The sequence below is a fragment of the Myodes glareolus genome, chromosome 6 (genome assembly GCF_982192425.1).
Source record: "Myodes glareolus chromosome 6, mMyoGla1.1, whole genome shotgun sequence".
In the NCBI taxonomy this organism is placed as follows: Eukaryota; Metazoa; Chordata; class Mammalia; order Rodentia; family Cricetidae; genus Myodes; species Myodes glareolus.
The window spans coordinates 102,244,130-102,261,438 of record NC_142031.1 but is presented as its reverse complement, the minus strand read 5'-3'; the positions used below and the strand labels follow the sequence as shown (position 1 = coordinate 102,261,438).

The 17,309-nt window shown below is 52.7% G+C and overlaps 1 protein-coding gene across 7 annotated transcripts in view; it reads right to left on the bottom strand.

Annotated features, from left to right (window-relative positions):
- The window catches only part of Adcy3 (adenylate cyclase 3), a 73,842-nt gene that overhangs the window by 8,001 nt on the left and 48,532 nt on the right, over window positions 1–17,309 (bottom strand). For all 7 annotated transcript variants that reach the window (XM_087907434.1, XM_087907435.1, XM_087907436.1 and 4 more), the window contains exons 4-13: window positions 11,228–11,358; window positions 10,587–10,698; window positions 10,300–10,427; window positions 9,238–9,396; window positions 7,911–8,085; window positions 6,396–6,524; window positions 4,713–4,855; window positions 4,440–4,601; window positions 2,091–2,178; window positions 1,285–1,401 (exon numbers count right to left, since the gene is read on the bottom strand). In XM_087907434.1, coding sequence (XP_087763560.1) covers window positions 1,285–1,401; window positions 2,091–2,178; window positions 4,440–4,601; window positions 4,713–4,855; window positions 6,396–6,524; window positions 7,911–8,085; window positions 9,238–9,396; window positions 10,300–10,427; window positions 10,587–10,698; window positions 11,228–11,358 — 1,344 coding nt within the window. The remainder of the gene's footprint in view (window positions 1–1,284; window positions 1,402–2,090; window positions 2,179–4,439; window positions 4,602–4,712; window positions 4,856–6,395; window positions 6,525–7,910; window positions 8,086–9,237; window positions 9,397–10,299; window positions 10,428–10,586; window positions 10,699–11,227; window positions 11,359–17,309) is intronic.

Sequence of the window (17,309 nt, the reverse complement as noted above, 5' to 3'; positions counted from 1 at the left end):
CAGGTAGGGGTCTGGTTGCAGACCTACAGCTTTTCACTTCCGTTACTTCCAGAGAAAGTTTCTAGGCCATTTTTAACTCCTGTGCTTAAGTTGTTAAGTAACAATATTCTTTTTTAAAAAAAAACTTTATTTAACCTTATTTCATGTACATTGGTATAATGATGTCAGATTCTCTGGAACTGGAGTTACAGACAGCTGCGAGCTGCCATGTGGGTGTTGGGAATTGAACCCTGGTCCTCTGGAAGAGCAGCCAGTGCTCTTAACCACTGAGACATCTTGCCAACCCCCAAGTAACAATATTCTTGAGAAGGATTTCTGAGAGTACATACAGTATTACCCAGCTTGAACAACCCATAACTGTGAACAGTGACAGTACCTGCCCCCTTTCCCTTACAAGGCCTCTGGCTTCCCTCTCACGGGACCCTAGCTCTCCATGAACTGAGGAGAACAGAAGATGATCTTGTCTCCCCGGAGCCACATGGGCTCTGTGAGTCTGTGTTCCTGCTCAGCCACCTCTGGGAACAGAAGAGGTCTATGTGATGAAACGGCTCACATCCTCAACCCAGTGGGTACCCAACACTAGCTACACTTCAAGGGACACGCCCCAGGAATGCTCTTATTGGACCTCTTAATCCCTGTGATGGAGGAAGACGTCTCAGGCCTGGTGTGTGTGTGTGCGCGCGCGCGACAGTGTACATACCCAAGATGCATGTGTTTCTAGAAGCCAGAACAATCTCCTGTTGTTCCTCAGGTGCCATCCACACAGGGTCTCCCACAGGCCCAGGGCAACTCAAGAACTAAGCTGGCTAGCCAGTGAACCCCAGAGATCCCTGTCTTCACCTCTCCATCACTGAGACTAGAAGCACACACCATGCCTGGCTTTTTTCACATGCATTCTGGGGATGAAACTCAGGTCCCAAGCAATTGACCAACTGAGCTATATCCCAGCCTCTAGAACTGCTTCAATTTTTGACTTTGTTAATGACCGTGTGACCTAAAACAAATGAACAAACCTCTCTGAACTTTAATTCCTTCGTGTGAAACTGCAGACAGAGATGTGCCTAGCCAAGGACTGGGAACACTGGACTGTGGTTGGGGGTACTACGAGGACCTAGGTTAGTCTTGGGAGTTGTCTGAAGACCCTCTCCACCTGGCTGGGATGTTCAGGGTCAGATTCATCCACCTGAATGTATGCTGCAGAGGAATGGGCCAGCAAGCTGCCAGTGTGCAGCCCCACCCCCTGTTTTTAGCACCCCCCCTCTCCACAAGGAAGCAAAAGCTCACCATGTCCACAACATTGGCCATAACCAGAATGAAGATGGCTAACATGGCCCAGGTGTTTCTGGCCCAGCGGGTCCGGTCAATCCAAGATGAGAAGGCCACAAGCTTCTTAGGAAACGCCTAGGAGAAATGGGGTTTCAAGGGTTTGAGCCTCCACCCGCATGCCCTGAAGACACTACTGGCTGCTCCCCTGCTCTGGTCCCAGAAACCCAAAAGGCCATGCTTTGCTTGTGAATCCCCAGAACTGAGGGAGGGAGTTGAAGTGTGCAAATCCTCGAGTTATCTGTACAGCCCTAGCCAGGTCATAGCTCCTGGCTAGCAGAGTGTGTGGGCCACACCCAAGGCAAGGCCCGGGCAGGGGACAGCATGCAGGGCTAGCCACCTGCCCAGCCACCTCCCTCTTCCTTTTTCTGGTCAGTATACATAATTCCCTAAGGTTACCTGGCAGGTGGCCTATTAGATTGATTTCCCTAAGGCATTGCTTCCCCACTGTTATTTTGACCAAAAGCTGCCTGGCATTTGAGTGCCCGCAGAAGTCTCTGTCGCTTTAGCTGGTTCTTGAGGTCCAATTGAAGCCAACCCACCTTCCAGCTGGGCTGCCCCTGACTGTCTTACTCATGTTTAATCACAAGATCCCAGGCTACAGAATGGACGGCAGGGTATAGATGGGGGTGCGGATGGATGAATGGGAAAATGTCCGACCCCCACAAGTCTGTCAGGATTGGACCAGAAGCCCAGTCCCATCATTTACATAGTGCCAGTCTCTAGCGACCAGAAGGTTCTGAGCTCAACTGAAGAGCACCTCTTACCCTGGGAAAGATGGCCGCCAGCGAGCAGATGGTCAGGGTCAAGAGCAGAACCTCCCCAACCACGAAGGTCACGTAGTTTGTCATCAGCCTGGGACAGAGAGAAGGTGACTGGGGAGTACAGAGGCCAGCTGAGCACAAGCCTGAGACTGGCAGCTCCTATGTGACACCAGGGAGCTGCTGTTGCTGGCCCGGCAGTAACAAGATGAACAGCCCTAGCAGAGAGGAATGCCAGCCAAGGGTGGGGCCTGGGAATGCACCACCCTTTAGCTGCTAACTGTCCACTGGGACATCTCCGGAGGCGAGGAGGGTCAGAGATGCCCTGGAAATAGCTCAGTTATAGCCTGGGAAGGGAGTCTTAGGAATGACCATCAGCCCCGTAGCTGGGGTGAAAACCGTAAAGACTAGAACACAGAAGTTGTGCCGAGGCTGCTAACGTGACCTCTGACTGCACAGAGCCCAGGGAACGAGTTCGTCTCACATCCATTTCTCCCTCCACTCTGGGAAATCCGTCCCCTCCAGATCCTTCTATCCGTTCCCATTTCACTCCTCCGTGGGGAACACTCTCGCCAAGAGCTCCAGAAACTCAGGTTGAATTCCAGTATCCAACTCAGGGTCACCTCTTACGTTTCTCACTTGGTTTGGGGATCTCTTCAGTCCCTGTGATTTCTCTCGCCACACACACGACTTAACTGGCTTTTCCGCCCACTCACTCTCCGTTCGTGATCTCAGTGAGCCTCGTGCTCCCAATGTGCTCTGTGTGGGTAGCTCTCAGGTTTGCACCACCAGCCTCTCCCTGAGCCCCAGACTAGATAACTCAGCTGCCTCAAGGGCAGTGCCACACAGGAAACGCAAACTCCAGATCCCTGCTGCTCTGGTACGTACGCTTCCTCCTCCTATATTCTCAGCCTTGGTTAACGCAACTGCATCCTGGCCATTGCTCAAATAGAAAAGAAGCCCTGAAGATGTCCTTGCCTCAGCCCTTTCAGGCTCCACAACAAATCTGCCAGTGACTCCTTCAATCTGTCCCCAGAATCCAGCCATTAATAAAATTAAACGCCTAACCCCTCATCCTCACCTTCTCTAACTCTACCTGGCCCAATTCACCATCGGTTACCTCAACCACCAACATCTCTTAGCCTGGTCTCAGGTTCTATCTTGCATACTTGCCTGTTCCAACACAGCCGGGGGGGAGGGGTCCCCTTCTCAAGTCTGTGCCCTGTTGTAGCTTTCCACCAGCCTCTGTGTCCTGAGAGCATGAACTGTGCCCAGCTCTCTACCCTAACCCCCATCACTGTCCTACAACACCCTGGCTACCAGCACCATCCCCACACTATGACTTGAGGGGCCTGGCCCACTACTGCCTCTGTGCCTGCCTGAGGTAAGTGTCCCCAGAGAGCTCAAGGCTCACTCCCCAGTCCCTCAGGACTCTGCTGAAAACGCCACCTTGCCAGCGAGGTCTGCTGTGACCACCCTACAAAAGCGTACAAACCAACCCCCCTCCCGGGCCCTATCTCCCTCCTCGCTTTACCTCACACTCACCATGCTGCGAGCTCGCTTTCGTGTTTAAATGTTCACTCCGGTTCCCACCACCACCCCCGTGAGGTGCAACCTTCACAAGAGCTTGCTTCCTGTGTTGGTCCCCAAGCCCAACACAGCATGAGCAAACCGCATGGCTCTAAATCTCACAACGGTCTTGAGAGCCATTCAGGGTGGGTCACCTCACTCGGGAGATGAGCAAAGGGGTGCTCAGGGTGCCTTCCGGGATCTGCCATTGTCCTGCTTACAGAACCTTGGACCCTGCAGCCAAGTCCCAAAGGTTTTGACAGCTCCTCAACCTAATCCAAGGAGGGCCCCACCATCACTCTGCTGCAGCTGCTGGAGACGGCAGAAGGGAGGTGCTGGCTTGTCCCCTGAGGCCAGGAAGGTGATAATGAACCTTCAGGCAGGGCTTCCACAGCTGAGCTGACTCTGGAAGACCATGCCTCACCCCAAAGGACCTGCCACTGACGTCAGTTTGTGTCTAGAGCCTAAAATCTAGTTTCACAAAGAGGAGCCAAGAAGGGAACGTCAGTGTGCTCTCTCTGACTAAAGCTGAAGTGATATCCCCACTCTTGTCCCTAGAACCTCTCTAGGAGCCATCTAGCCATGTTCTCCATCCTGGATGGGTACGTCACCAGCTTTCCTGGCCCTGCCCAGATCCCTTCTGGGGTTGGCTGTTGCTGTGGAATCTGGGCAGGGGTCAGAGACAAAGAACAGAAACAAGGCCGGAGGTGCCTGCCCCTGACACTGCTGCCGCCCCTCGCCCAGCTCCCGCTCCTGGCCTGTTAGCCTCACCCTGAACTTCCTCACCAGGGGTCAATAAGTATCTCCACCATGGCGGTGCAGAAGAGGACCACGCAGGAGCAGCTGAAGGCCGCCCCACTCTGCTTCTCCTTCTCCACCGAGTAGCGTGTTTCCATCTCTGGGTCCATGAACCGCATGGTTAGGAGGAATGTGTTTCTCTTCTTCACCCTGCCGTGGAAGCAAGCCTCGTGACCCGCGTGCCACACCTGCGAAGACGGCTGGGATGGGGCCTGGCTTCCGAGAACTGTTCCCTGCACTGAGTAAGGACCGACCACTTACACCTGGGCAGACTCCCGCTCCAGCAGGGCCTCGTTAAGCAGCTGGTTCAATTCGTGCTCATCCTCAGAGGCATCCACCACGCGGTCGGCCAGATCCTGGAGGCGCAGCCTGCGGCGGGGGTTGGGGAACGAGGGGTTGTCGGCCTGGAAGCCAGGGAGGCAGAGTCAGTGGGATAGATGGAACACGTGGGGGGAGGGTATGAGAAAGACCAATGAAGAGGAGGGGCCACACTCCTGAGGACCAAACCCTTTCCTAGGTTCCGCCCTGCCTCCTTGGGTCTCCTTGGGTCCCTAAAAGGAGGTCTACAGAAGCTGTCCACTAATGGCTTTGGGGAACAGCAGCCTGGCTCTGGGGCCAACTTAGCATGGGCTGGGACAGCTTGCTGTTAGATTCCACAAGAATCCTTACATATGGTCGACTTTGGGATCAGGTATAATTTCAGCCCTAGGACTCAGGGATCAGCTACTAGTGATCTAATGAGAAAGGGCTAGCCGAGCTGGGGCATCCACTACCACTTCCGTCCCCATCAGAAAGAGAGTAGCAACTCGGAAACAGAAGCCAGGGTTGGGTCACACAACCACAGTCCGAGTGGTCACTGCCTAGACCCTCTAGAGCTGTGGGTCTGAAAACACATCCGAAGCCAGCACTGAGACTCCTGGTTTGAAACTCAGCACTCCTGCTGGCTGCCTGATCCCAGACCATTTCTCTCCCCTGTAAAATGCTGTGGATGGCCTGCCTGGCAACAAGAGTCTCTTCCCATGGAACACAAGCTAGATATGAGTGACACCCACTAATGGTTAGGGCATGAAGTCAGAGGCTTCTTAAGCCATGTCAGAGCCAAGCTACATAAAGTGTGAGCCCCCTTCTATCAGGAAAATTATTCATAATGAGCTTTTTTTTTCTTTTTCTTTTTTCTTTTTTTTGGGGGGGGGATTTTCAAGACAGGGTTTCTCTGTGTAGCTTTGGAGTCTATCCTGGAACTGCTCTTGTAGACCAGGCTAGCCTCGAACTCACAAAGATCCGCCTGCCTCTGCCTCCCGAGTGCTGGGATGAAAGGCGTGCGCCACCACTGCCTGGCAAAATAAGCTTTTTAAAAATATATAATTTTATTTTATGTGCATTGGTGTTTTGCCTGCATATGTGTCTGTGTGAGGGTGTGACATCTCCTAGAGCTAGAGTTACAGACAGGTGTGAGCTGCCACGTGGGTGCTGGGCAGTGAACCTGAGTCCTCTGAAAGAGTAGCTAGTGCTCTTAGCCGCTGAGCCATCTCTCTAGCCCCGCAAAAATTATTCTAAGGACAAGCAGCCAGATGGAAGCTCAAGGGAAAGTCAGTTTCTATGAAACGCTGTGTGCCTTCTCCAGCATCTAAAACCTTGGGCACAACTCCTGTCTCCTCTCGCAGGGATTACCTACTGAGAGAAGGTGTGTGTCTAGATACAAACGCACTCCCAACAGGCTCCCATCCTGCAGAATCCTCACAGACCCTAAATCTACAAGACTGGGCTTCTTCAGCTAGACGATGCTTCAGGGGTGTGCCCTGGGGGACTTCATTCTCTCACATAACTCTATCTACACTGCTGAAAAGGAACAACCTGGGCTAGCGGCCAGTACCCTCCTTCCAGCGTAAGTTCCCCTACAGCAACCTGCTGCTGCTCCCCATGCTGGCCCTGATCCCCACTCACCTGAGCCTCCTGCTCTTCAGCCTCCTCTGATGTGGAGCCGCTGGCATGGGCGCTCCCGTTGGGCTCCTTGGTCTCGATAAGGGCAGGGGAGCTGGGTTTGGACGATGCCGGCGCTCCATTTGGCAGAGCCTGTGGCGGCAAAGAGTGTCCAAGAGGGCACGAAACACTGCCTTCTAGCTACCCCAGCCTGCGGCTGTTCTGTTATTGTTCCAGAAACTTCTTCCTACATTTATAGAAGTCTGCTGACCTAGAAATTTCACCACTCATTTCATCCTCTACGACATTCATGTTTTACATGCTGTCATTTTCTAATATTCATTGCTATGAATAGTTTTCTAAACAGAGCAAAGACTCAATTGTTCCACCTCCTATTTCTAAGACACCAACTCGATGGCAGAGCCGAGGCCTCTTTGGTGGGGGCCATGTCAAGTCTGAATAGCTTCCACAAACTTTAGATTAGTGTTTGTCCTTGACAGAGTGAGTCAAACACAGAAAGGGGGGAACCGTGTGCTTGCCAAACTAAGAAGTATTTGTTGAGATCTGACTTCTTGGAATCCACATTTTCATGAGGAAAGGCAGACAATAGCAAAATAGGCCAGAGAAATAAGTAGTCATAAGAAAACGGAAGAGAGTATGAAAGAGGCTGTGGGGACTGCTGGGAAGTCCAGCCAGAAAGAGGGTCGTGTGGGGGTCACTATGAAGATGCCGTTTCAGAATAGACCCCAAAGAGCATTCGAAAGACTGGGGCAGAATTACAGGGAGACTGAGCGGCTAGCAGCAGGCTGTGCTCAAGGACGTGAGAGAGCCAATAGGTCATCTCTGCTGGAGCAGGAAAAGCAGAGGGGAGAATGTGGCAGAGCCCATGCTGGGGCCAGGCCCAGGGCAGGGCCCCCCAGGACACCGCTACTGGTTTTGCCCTGTTCCGTCTTCACACCCAGCCTTGGCTCTCCTCTTCCTTTGTGGCCAGCCCCACTGCCTCTGCATCTCCGTCCCCCTTGGTGCCCATGTCACTACAGAAGCTTTGGACACTTCCGCACTTCCAGTGGCCTCTCCCTTCTGATCCTGTCATGAGACACACTACAGTTCTCCTCACTCCAGCCTGCACACATGACACTTTTTCCCCTCAGAATCACCTTCTGAAGGAAGTGACCACCAGGTTTGGTGACAGGGGACCCAGACTCATTTTTCACACCGCTCCATCTCTTGTTATGGTCAACTACCAGCCAACCTTTCTAAAGCCACTCTGTTTTCTAAAGCCATATTTTTTTTCTCAAAAAAAAAATATATTATTTTTTGAGATGGGGTCTTGCTGTTCGTCCCAGGCTGGCCTTGAACTTGCTTTTATAGCCCAGGCAGGTCCTGAACTTGCGGTGTAGCCCAAGCTGGCTTTGAACTCCTGTCTTAGCCTCCTGTATTCTGGGATTGCAGGCATGTAACACCACACCTGGCTAATTGTTCTCTTCTAAATCTCTCTCTTTCCTCCTCTCTGCTCTTAGGATCTGACAGGGGACTCACCGAGCCATTGAGACCATTTTGAGCTGTTTTCTTCACCTCTGGCTTGGAGGCAATGATGAGGTAGGTTTCGATGCCCTTCTCATCTAGGTAGTCACAGCGGCTGCCCCCATCGCCAGGCTCTACGTCAAACTCCCCCTTCAGGCAGTCCATGGTGCTCTGGGAGATGTGCACACGCCTGCAGTACAGTGAAAGACCCTGCGCATGCACCAGAGGTAGCGTTTGCCTGCCCCAGAGGCAGGCAGCAGACCACATAGCACTGGCTGATGCTGGGACCACACCATCCAGGGCGTGTGTGGCAGAGAGCAGGGAGTAGACCTGCTGCTAACTAGCTGTGTGGGCAGCATGGTGCCCACTGCTCTGAGCTTCAGTCCCATTGGTTGTTGAACTCTTAGAATTGCAATGTAATTTTCTCTCCTAGCTGTCTAGGAATCAGATGAGGGGCTAGAGAGATGGCTCAGCCGTCAAGAGCACTTTCCGCTCTTCCAGAGGACCAGAGTTTGATTCCCAGCACCTACATCAGGCAGTTCACTATCTGTAACTCCAGCTCCAGAGGATCTGATGTCTCTGGTCTCTGCAGGTACCTGCATACCATGCATGCATACCCACAGACTAATAAGAAAGAAAGCTTTCAAGGAGAAAATGATATACCAAATTTCAACCCCAGCTCTGAACTCTAACTTCAAGAATTGGATTCTCTCCACCTTGCCTCCCCTGCTGCCACGGGGACTAAAAGTCACATAGTCACTAAGGAGAGGACAGGAACTGTCTCTAATGAGGCCCCAAGGGCAGGCAGGTGGGCCAGGCCCTCCCACAGCCTGCCCAGGGACAGGCGCCTGAGGGTAGTGTCCCAGAGGCTGGCTGTGCTGGTTAGATACTTTTGGTCAACTTCACACCAACCAAGAGTCACCTAGCAATCCCCTAGGTGACAGGCAATTTCAACTGAGCAATTGCCCAGATCAGATTGACTTGTGACTATGTCTGAAAGAAAAGATCTAAACTGATGATTGATGTGGGAGGGTCCAGCCCACTGTGGGCAGCACCATTCTTAGGCAGGTGGCTCTCAACTGTACAAGAAACCCAGCTGAGAGTGAGAGACTAAGCCAGTAAACTGCCCCGTTTCTGCTTCGCTTCCTACTCTGACTTCCCCTGATGATAAACTGGAAGTGTAAGCCACATGAATCCTTTCTTCTGCAGATGACTTTTGGGCAAAGTATTTCATCACTGGAACAGAAGGTAGGGGACACTGCTCCTGGGAGGGATGGGATTTGGGGGCCCCTTGTCCCTCATTAGGGTCATTGCATACAACCACCCTGGAAGGAGCACTCACCCTGGGATGCCACCGGCCTCCATCTTGTTAGCCACAGTGACATCAGTAGACCACACGTCATACTGCCAACGCTTCTGGCCTAAGACACCACCCAGCACGGTGCCTGTGTGCACCCCTACACGCATGTCCACGCCAGTCTTGGTCTTCTCCCGCACATACCTGCCAGGTACAGAGAGGGGACGCTGGGTAGAACATGGCATCCTGAGGTGCCCAGCAGCCTTTGCCTTGCGGGCCACCCTCTGGGGTGAGAGGACCTCATATGTCTCCTCTAACTTTCTGTCTGAGCTAAGTGGCCTGCACTGGGGTTAACACAAGTCAGAGCCCAGATTCAGTGCCGACAGGCAGAGATATAGTGATTTCCCCAGGGGACCGCCCATTTCTCTCTTCCATCCCTCATGCATTCTTGCAGTTCGTGTTTCATTGAGTGTGTGTCTGGTGCATTCCACATGCTGCAGATGCAGAGATGAATGAAAACTGCAGCTCGCCCCTTGCCTGAGAACTCCAGCAACAACAAACACAGTTCAGAGATTTGTGTTCAGGCCCAGAAGAAACTACGGACAAGTGAGTAACTATGGCTCCTATTAGCACACCAAAGTGCATGCCGGGGTGTGCTCTCTCAGCATTGAAAATATCTGTTATGGAGTCCACGTGGGCATCCAGGCTCTTTGCCCTGCCCCCTGTCCTAAACTTCTCCAGCTCATTCATGAGCGTCCCTTCCCCAGCTTCTCATTCCTACATACCCAGCCTTTTCCCTTTTCCACATGAGCGCTCTCTCTCTCTCTCTCTCTCTCTCTCTCTCTCTCTCTCTCTCTCCTCCCACCTAAGTCCAGTCTGCTGGCCATGTACCGTGCACCACTTTCTCTCCCTGCCCTGGACTCTTCCAGATGCCTCTGGCTCTTCTCTCCCTCCCATCTACAATACAAACCTTCCCCTCCACCATTCTTGGAGTGGTTATGCCCGCTGGAAACCAGAACCAGGATTGAGCCTCCTTCCGTATCTCAGATAGTTCCTCCATGGTGCTGCACGGCTGGCCACACCACCCTCCCAGAGGCACCCACTTACGAGATGGCCTCCACCATGGCAAGCCCCATGAGGATGGAGCACACGGCGTGGTCCTCCCGGTAGTCAGGCAGGCCACAGATGCAGTAGTAACAGTCCCCCAGGATCTTGATCCTCAGCTGGTGGTATTTCTGGAGGGGGCAAGAGCATGGTTTGTGCTCCCGGCCCCTGGCCCTGAAGGAAAGGTCTAGCAGGTGGAGGAGGGCCAGGGAGGGAAAGCCTAGGAGCCACGGACAGGGCTGAGGGTTGCAAACCACGGCAGCGGAGGAGTGGGCACGTTTGGTACTTACAGCCGCCAGCTTGTCAAAGCGGGCAAAGAGCTCATTGAGGAGCTTTACGAGCTCCTGGGCGCTGCAGGCGGAGGACAGCTGGGTAAAGCCCACAATGTCCGCAAACAGGATGCTGCAGAAGGAGAGGGCCACAGGGGGTAAAGGAGAGGGCCATAGGGGGTAAAGGAGAGGGCCATAGGGGGTAAAGGAGAGGGCCATAGGGGGTAAAGGAGAGGGCCTTACTCAGCTCTAGTTAGTGAAACCCTGGCATGACCCGAACACTGGTGCTCATCCCCTGCAAAGACCCCTCCTGGGGCCTGCCTGGTGACCACCACCCCACCTCCCTCCCGCCCCTGACTGAAGATCTTTCTAGAATCAGAGGTCCTGGCTCTAGTCTCAGAGCTGGTCCTGAATGGGTAGGTGACCTCCCAAGAACCCCTTTTCCGGGTGACATTTCTTCAGTGACAGGTTAGAGTAGGCAGGCTAACACACACTTTTCATTCTGCCACTGGGACAGTCCCTCCAACAGGGCTGAGTTTAGGGCAACCAAGACACACACTGAGGGCTGGCCTTGGCTCTAGTCCTTGGGAAAACCAGACCCCGTGAAGCAGTGTGCCTCGCTGGCCCATCCTGCCATCAGTGCCTTTTCACCGCCGCCATACCTGACATTCTCATGCCGGTACATGTACATGGTGTTGAACTGCTGCTGGTCCTTCTGGCTCTCGTCTTTCTTCATGTCCTTCAGCATCTCGTCAGCCACGTGCTTCGGCAGGATGGAAAGCATGAGGTTCTCCTGCGAGGAAAAGCACAGGGTTGAAAGGGAAACGACCTGCACTCCTTCTACAGGGCCAACCCCCGATGCTGGTGAGCGACATCAACCAGGAACTACACAGCCTCGCACAGAGGCCCCAGGGCCCATACGGCAGCAGCCGAAGGCCAGGCTGGGCAGTTTCTGACTGTGACGAGGCTCAGCATCATAAATGACTCTGAGTATCACTGACAGGGATAGGAAATGCCCCAGACGGACTCTAGTGCATCACATTCCTCTTTCCGTAAGAACTGTGACCATCCCCGTGTCTGCCACTGTACCAGTCCCTCGCTGCTGAGCCCTTTCCACGTCACCCACTGACCCGTCACAAAACAACTGCCAGTTCAGACTCAACCTGATTCAAGACTCAATCAGATACAGATGATCTCAAAGCTAACAAGAACTCTCCCAGAGCCTCGGGTCTCCTGGGGACCCAGGTCAGAATGCGCCCTGCACTGCAGGGTGACACCTGAGGCCCACCAGGCTAAGAATGGCATTAGTTTGCTAGAAATGGAGACAGCGGAGGCTACCAAAGCAGGGAGCTGAGTACCATGTGAGGAAGGGGTCAAAACCCACCCAGCGAGGCAGGGGTACCCAGGGGCCTTCCCGGAAGTGAGATAAAGCTAAAGTCTTGAAGTCAGGTAAACAAAGGCCTTCCTGAGAGAGAGCTACAAATCCAAAGCAGCCGCATAGGGCAGTCCTCCGCAGCTCAAGGACTGGAGAATATTTTAGCGGCGATAGAGAGAGAACCGCTTCTCAAGTACTAGGTGGAGACAGGAGTCAGCACACTGGCCTGTGGGCCAAATGTGTTTGCTGCCTGCTTTCCTAAAGTTTTATTGGCATCCGGCCAGGCTCGCTTGTTTACACATTGTTTCCGACTGTCTTCACACTCCAACAAGCGTTGAGTGGTTGCGACAAAGACCATATGCTTGGCAAAGCCAGAAATATTTGCACTCTAACTCTTTCCAGAAAAAAAAAAAAAAAATCTGTGGCTTGGACATCTGAGGGGATGGCGCCAGTGCTCAAAATACAGAACCATAGAGGAAAACCAGATGTGAAGGAAGAGTTGGGAGCATGACCATACACGTGCCTAGGCCGAGGAGCCTCACAAAGCCTCCATGAGGGAGCACCCTGCAGGCAATGCTTAGGAGAAGCTCTGGAAATCATGGCCAGGGTATTGGCATGGCAAAACATGGGTCAGACTGGGTGGAAGGAAAAGGAGACAGTAGACAGAATGAGGTGGGGGAGGGGTAGGCAGAGGAATAAAACAAACAAACAAAACCACTACCCCCCCCTCCCCCCATCCCTGAGGGGAGAAGGGAAGGCAGGTCTGAGGTAGGGCAATGGGGGAAGAGCCACAGTCTAGGGAGCACATAGAGGAGGACTAGGAGGTGAAGCAGGCCAGGCCAGCCTGGGAGAAGTCCAGACTGCAGAAAAGGGCGGAGATGTGACCGAGCTACAGGCAGAGTATTGCAGCCTAACCCCAGTGGCACAGCAGATCCTGGTGACCAGGCCAGAGTAGGCCATGAGCCCAGCTGCTGAAAGGCAGGCTGGTGGCTCAGCTAGAGTCAGGAGCCACCCAGTTCCAGGGTGGCTGGGGCCTGACTCTAGCCTGGAGCGCTTGCTGACAGCGTGCCGCTATTTTTCCATTTCCACGGCAGCCTTCTCCAGTGTTGAGAACCTCGTGATGGCATCATTACAGTGCAGGAATGAGAAGCCAAAATATCCCCAGTGCGCCCTGCCCTAGCAGAGTTCCCCAGGGCCCTGCAGCCCAGCCGAGCAAGGAAGGCTCAGGTGACCGTGGCACTTGGCATCCCCAACTCCCTGCCGGTGGGGTGGAGTCAGAGGAAGTCTGATGCAAAAATGATGGGGAGGGTGGTGTCCGGTGGGACCTGGGGACATGATCCAGAAGCTAACTTCGTCCTGTTTCACGCCTAGGAAAGTAGACAGGAGGCATTGGGGAGGAAGCCCGGGGAAAAGATGAGTCTCCAAGAGGTTTCTAGAAAACCAGAGCCAGAGCCCTGCTAGCCACTAGGGCAGCCCTGAGAAAGTCGTTGGAGTCCTAAGTGGCAGAAGCAGGAATCCTGAAGCTGGTGAGGTGGGTGGGAGGCAGCAGTGGGACCTGGGGGCTGGGACTTTGGACAGGTCATCTCAAGTCTCTGCCCACCTGGAGTGGGACATATGTACATTGCTCTCATAAAGCGAAACCCACAGGAGTAGGAGCAGGCAGGGTGAAGGACATGCCTCCATATTCCCAATGTGCTATCAGACAAGTCACCAAAACTCCCCTGAGCCTTGTTTCCTAGGTGGTGACCTGGGACTAAGTGGCTCATTAGCGCACTGCACTCAGAACAATGCCAGGCCCCAGGAAGTGCCCAGGATATTCTAGCTGTCCTATGTCGTGCAAAGTTGAGGCTGGGACCCCAGTAAGGTGTGGCTTGGTCTTCCTGTAGGCTTGCAGGGTGGCCATGGAGTTCCCTTGGATAGCCTGCTGCCGGCGGACCACTTTCAGGTCCCGCAGCAAGGCTGCATGGGCTCTCTCAGGCCGCATAAGCAGATGGGGTGATGAACAGATACAAATAAGAGTCCTTCTGTTCAAGTCACAAGCTCCATGACTCTCCTGACCCCACCACCACCTCGCCCTGACATATGTGCAAATAGGGTGCTAAGTAAAGATGGTCCCACGTCCTGGCAGCCTGTCCCCTGTGTAAGCAGGTACACAGAACTCGGGTTTAAGAAGGTCACAGCACGGAGCTAGTCTTGCAAGACTGTGTGCTGCAACCCCAGCGCCTCAGTCGCTCAGTCTAAACCATCTGATCTTCTCCAACTCCTCCAGTGGTCAGGGACACAGCAAAGCCCCCTTAGAGTCCCATGGATACTGGAGTCCAGCCCAGCCCTGGGAAGAGTTGTATGTCCCTGATCACATCATGACAGTCCCCCCCCCCAAAACACTGCCTCCTCCTAGCTGGGTCTGAACCCTCAGTTGTCAGCATGACTATGGCAGCAAGAACACAAGATGAGGGACACTCTGGAGACCAAAATATAAGAGTCTCAAAATCCCTTCTCAATGGAGTCCACTAGTTTATTCTGGGATGGGATGGTTGAGGATGTTCATTCATCCGTTCTTCTCTTTGACTTTTCTATTATGTATTTCTATAACAATATTGAAGAATGATTAGAAGGTATAAAGGCAGTAGGCCATAAATAAATAACTTATTTATTTTTTCTTATTTCTGTTTTTAGAGACAGGGTTTCTCTGTGTAGCCCTGTCTGTCACGGAACTCTGTAGATCAGGCTGGTCTTGAACTCACAGAGCTCTGCCTGCCTCTGCCTCCCTAGTTCTGAAATTAAAAACAAGCTCTGCCGCACCCGGCCTATGAATACCAATCTTGAAGATAAGAAAGGGCTGAGGCTGTAAACGAAGGTCACCAATGTACTTGTGTCGTCTGTGAAATCTCAGGGCCCATCTGCTTAGGATGGCACCTGCCAGAGTGAACTGGGCCCTCCCATGTCAATCAGCATTCAAGAATGTCCAGCATGCCTCACAGCTGGGCATGGTACTGCATGCCTTTGAGCCCAGAACTCAGGCCAGCCCAGTCTGCATAGTTAGTTCAAGGGCTGCCAGAGATGTGAAGAGAGACCCTGTTTCAAAAAAAAGAGGAAAGAAAGAAAGAAGGAAAGAAAGGAAGGAAGAAAGGGAGAGAGAAGAGAAGAGAAGAGAAGAGGAGAAGAGGGGAGGGGAGGGGAGGGGAGGGGGAAGGGGAGAGGGGGGAGGGAAGAGGAGAGGGGAGGGGAGGGGAGGGAAAGGGAGGGGAGGGAGGAAGGGGGAGAGGGGGGAAGGAAGAGGAGAGGAGAGGAGAAGAGAGGAGAGGAGAGGAGAGGAGAGGAGAGGAGAGGAGAGGAGAGGAGAGGAGAGGAGAGGAGAGGAGAGGAGAGGAGAGGAGAGGAGAGAAGAGAAGAGAAGAGAAGAGAAGAGAAGAGAAGAGAAGAGAAGAGAAGAGAAGAGAAGAGAAGAGAAGAGAAGAGAAGAGAAGCCCCATGGACATGCTCACAGACCAATGTTGGGAGCAATTCCTCAGTTGAGATTCCCTCTTCTCGGGTATGCCCAGGTTGTATCGAGTTGATAAAAACCAACTATGACCCGGGGAGTCTCTGTAATTCTAAACTGTGTTTGTCAGGAATTCACCAAGAGGGAAGGGAAGCTCAGTGGCAATTCGTCGCTAGTTATTCTTTCGTTTCCAGGAATCTTTTCATTTTCAAAATGGTTTTCTAATATGGTCTTCAACATTACATCAAAAACGATCACCTTCTTTCACTAACCTTGGTATTTTGAACTCTGACCACCAAACATTACTGTTGACAGATACTGACTTTCTACCCTCGTTCATGGATCTCCACAACACATACGTATCAGTTGAAAATGCAATATGGAACTGAATAAAGATGCCCATCAGTACGTGAATTCTTGTCAACAACTTCAGACTTTGGGCCCCGTCCCTTGTCTCTCCTCTAGACACATCTGTGGGCACTGAGCCGCCACGTTTCCCAGAATGGCCTTCTCTCGCTTCAGTGTCCTGAAGTGGTCTGCGGTATTCGCCTCCTAGACCTCCTAGACCTTTAGCTGACCAGCAGAGAACTTCTCTGGAGGACTGGACTTGGAAAATGTTACTTCCTTAACCTGAAACTACCTTTTTTTAATTTACTTATTTCATGTACATTCGTGTTTTGTCTGTATGGATGTGTATATGAAGTCCCCTGGAACTGGAGCTACAGGCAGTTATGAGCTGCCGTATAGGTGCTGGGGTTGAACCTGGGTTTTCTGCAAGAGTAGCCAGCGCTTCTTAACCACTGAGCCATCCCTCCAGCTCCCTGCAGTTACTTTTTATCTGCTGGTGTGAACCAGAGAAGGCGTGTCTGCTGGAGTCCGAGGGCGAAGACACAGTAATAATGAGGATGCCTCTGCTGAAGAGAGACAGGATTTAAAGAGCAAAATAATCTTGTTTGGGCTTGGGGGATGGCTCAGTCAATAAAGTGCTGAGTTCAACCCCCATAGCAACATAAAAATGTTGGATGCGGCGGCACACACTTGTCGTCCCAGCATGGAAGTGGTCCCTGGAGCTTACTGGCCATTCTGGCCTAATGGGGAAGCTTCAGCTAAGAAGAGACCCTGCATTAAAAGGGATGGACAGCATTCCATTACTAAGGATAACACCTGAGGTTATCCTCTGGCCTCCCCATGAGAGTGTGAGTGTGTGTGTATGTGTGTGTGTGTGTGTGTGTGTGAGAGAGAGAGAGAGAGAGAGAAGGTCAGAGTTCCCTGATCAGGTGTTAGGTTGCCAAGGTCTCTCACCTTGGGTAAGCACTTCTAGACTTAGCCTTAGCCTTTCACCTATACAATGGGAGCCCTTTCCATTGTACAAAGTATAAAACCTTCCAGAAGGAAAACTTCAAAAGTCACAGAAGACTTAGTTATGTCATCAGGACTGCAATGGATGTAGACTTTACTCCAGCGTGACCTGGTGAGATGGACAGGGTGCCATTCAGACAGCATAAACGTTACAGTGCCCATTTGGACCCCCAAACCAGCTGTGGAGGAACAAAAGAGGAAAGGGGCGGTGCATTGACCCTGGAGGGGAAATGCCTGTTGTCTGCCACCAAAACATGCCCCTTGGGCCTGGACCTGCTTCTCAGCTTGCCCTCAGCCTACAAATCTCCCACCACGGGAGGAAAGTGGCAGGGGGTTAAGGCTTCCAGCAGGAAGTGAACAGAAAGGGAAGGAGTTGAGCCAGCACGTGCAGGGGCTGAGAGGCTGCGGTTCAGCCAGGAAGGGAGGGGGCTTTGCAAGCCGGGGATCACAGAGCCACCTCCTCAAGTCTGAGCAAAGGTGCTGTGTGGAGAAGAGACCAGAGCTGCTCTGGGGGCCTCTCAAAGGTTGA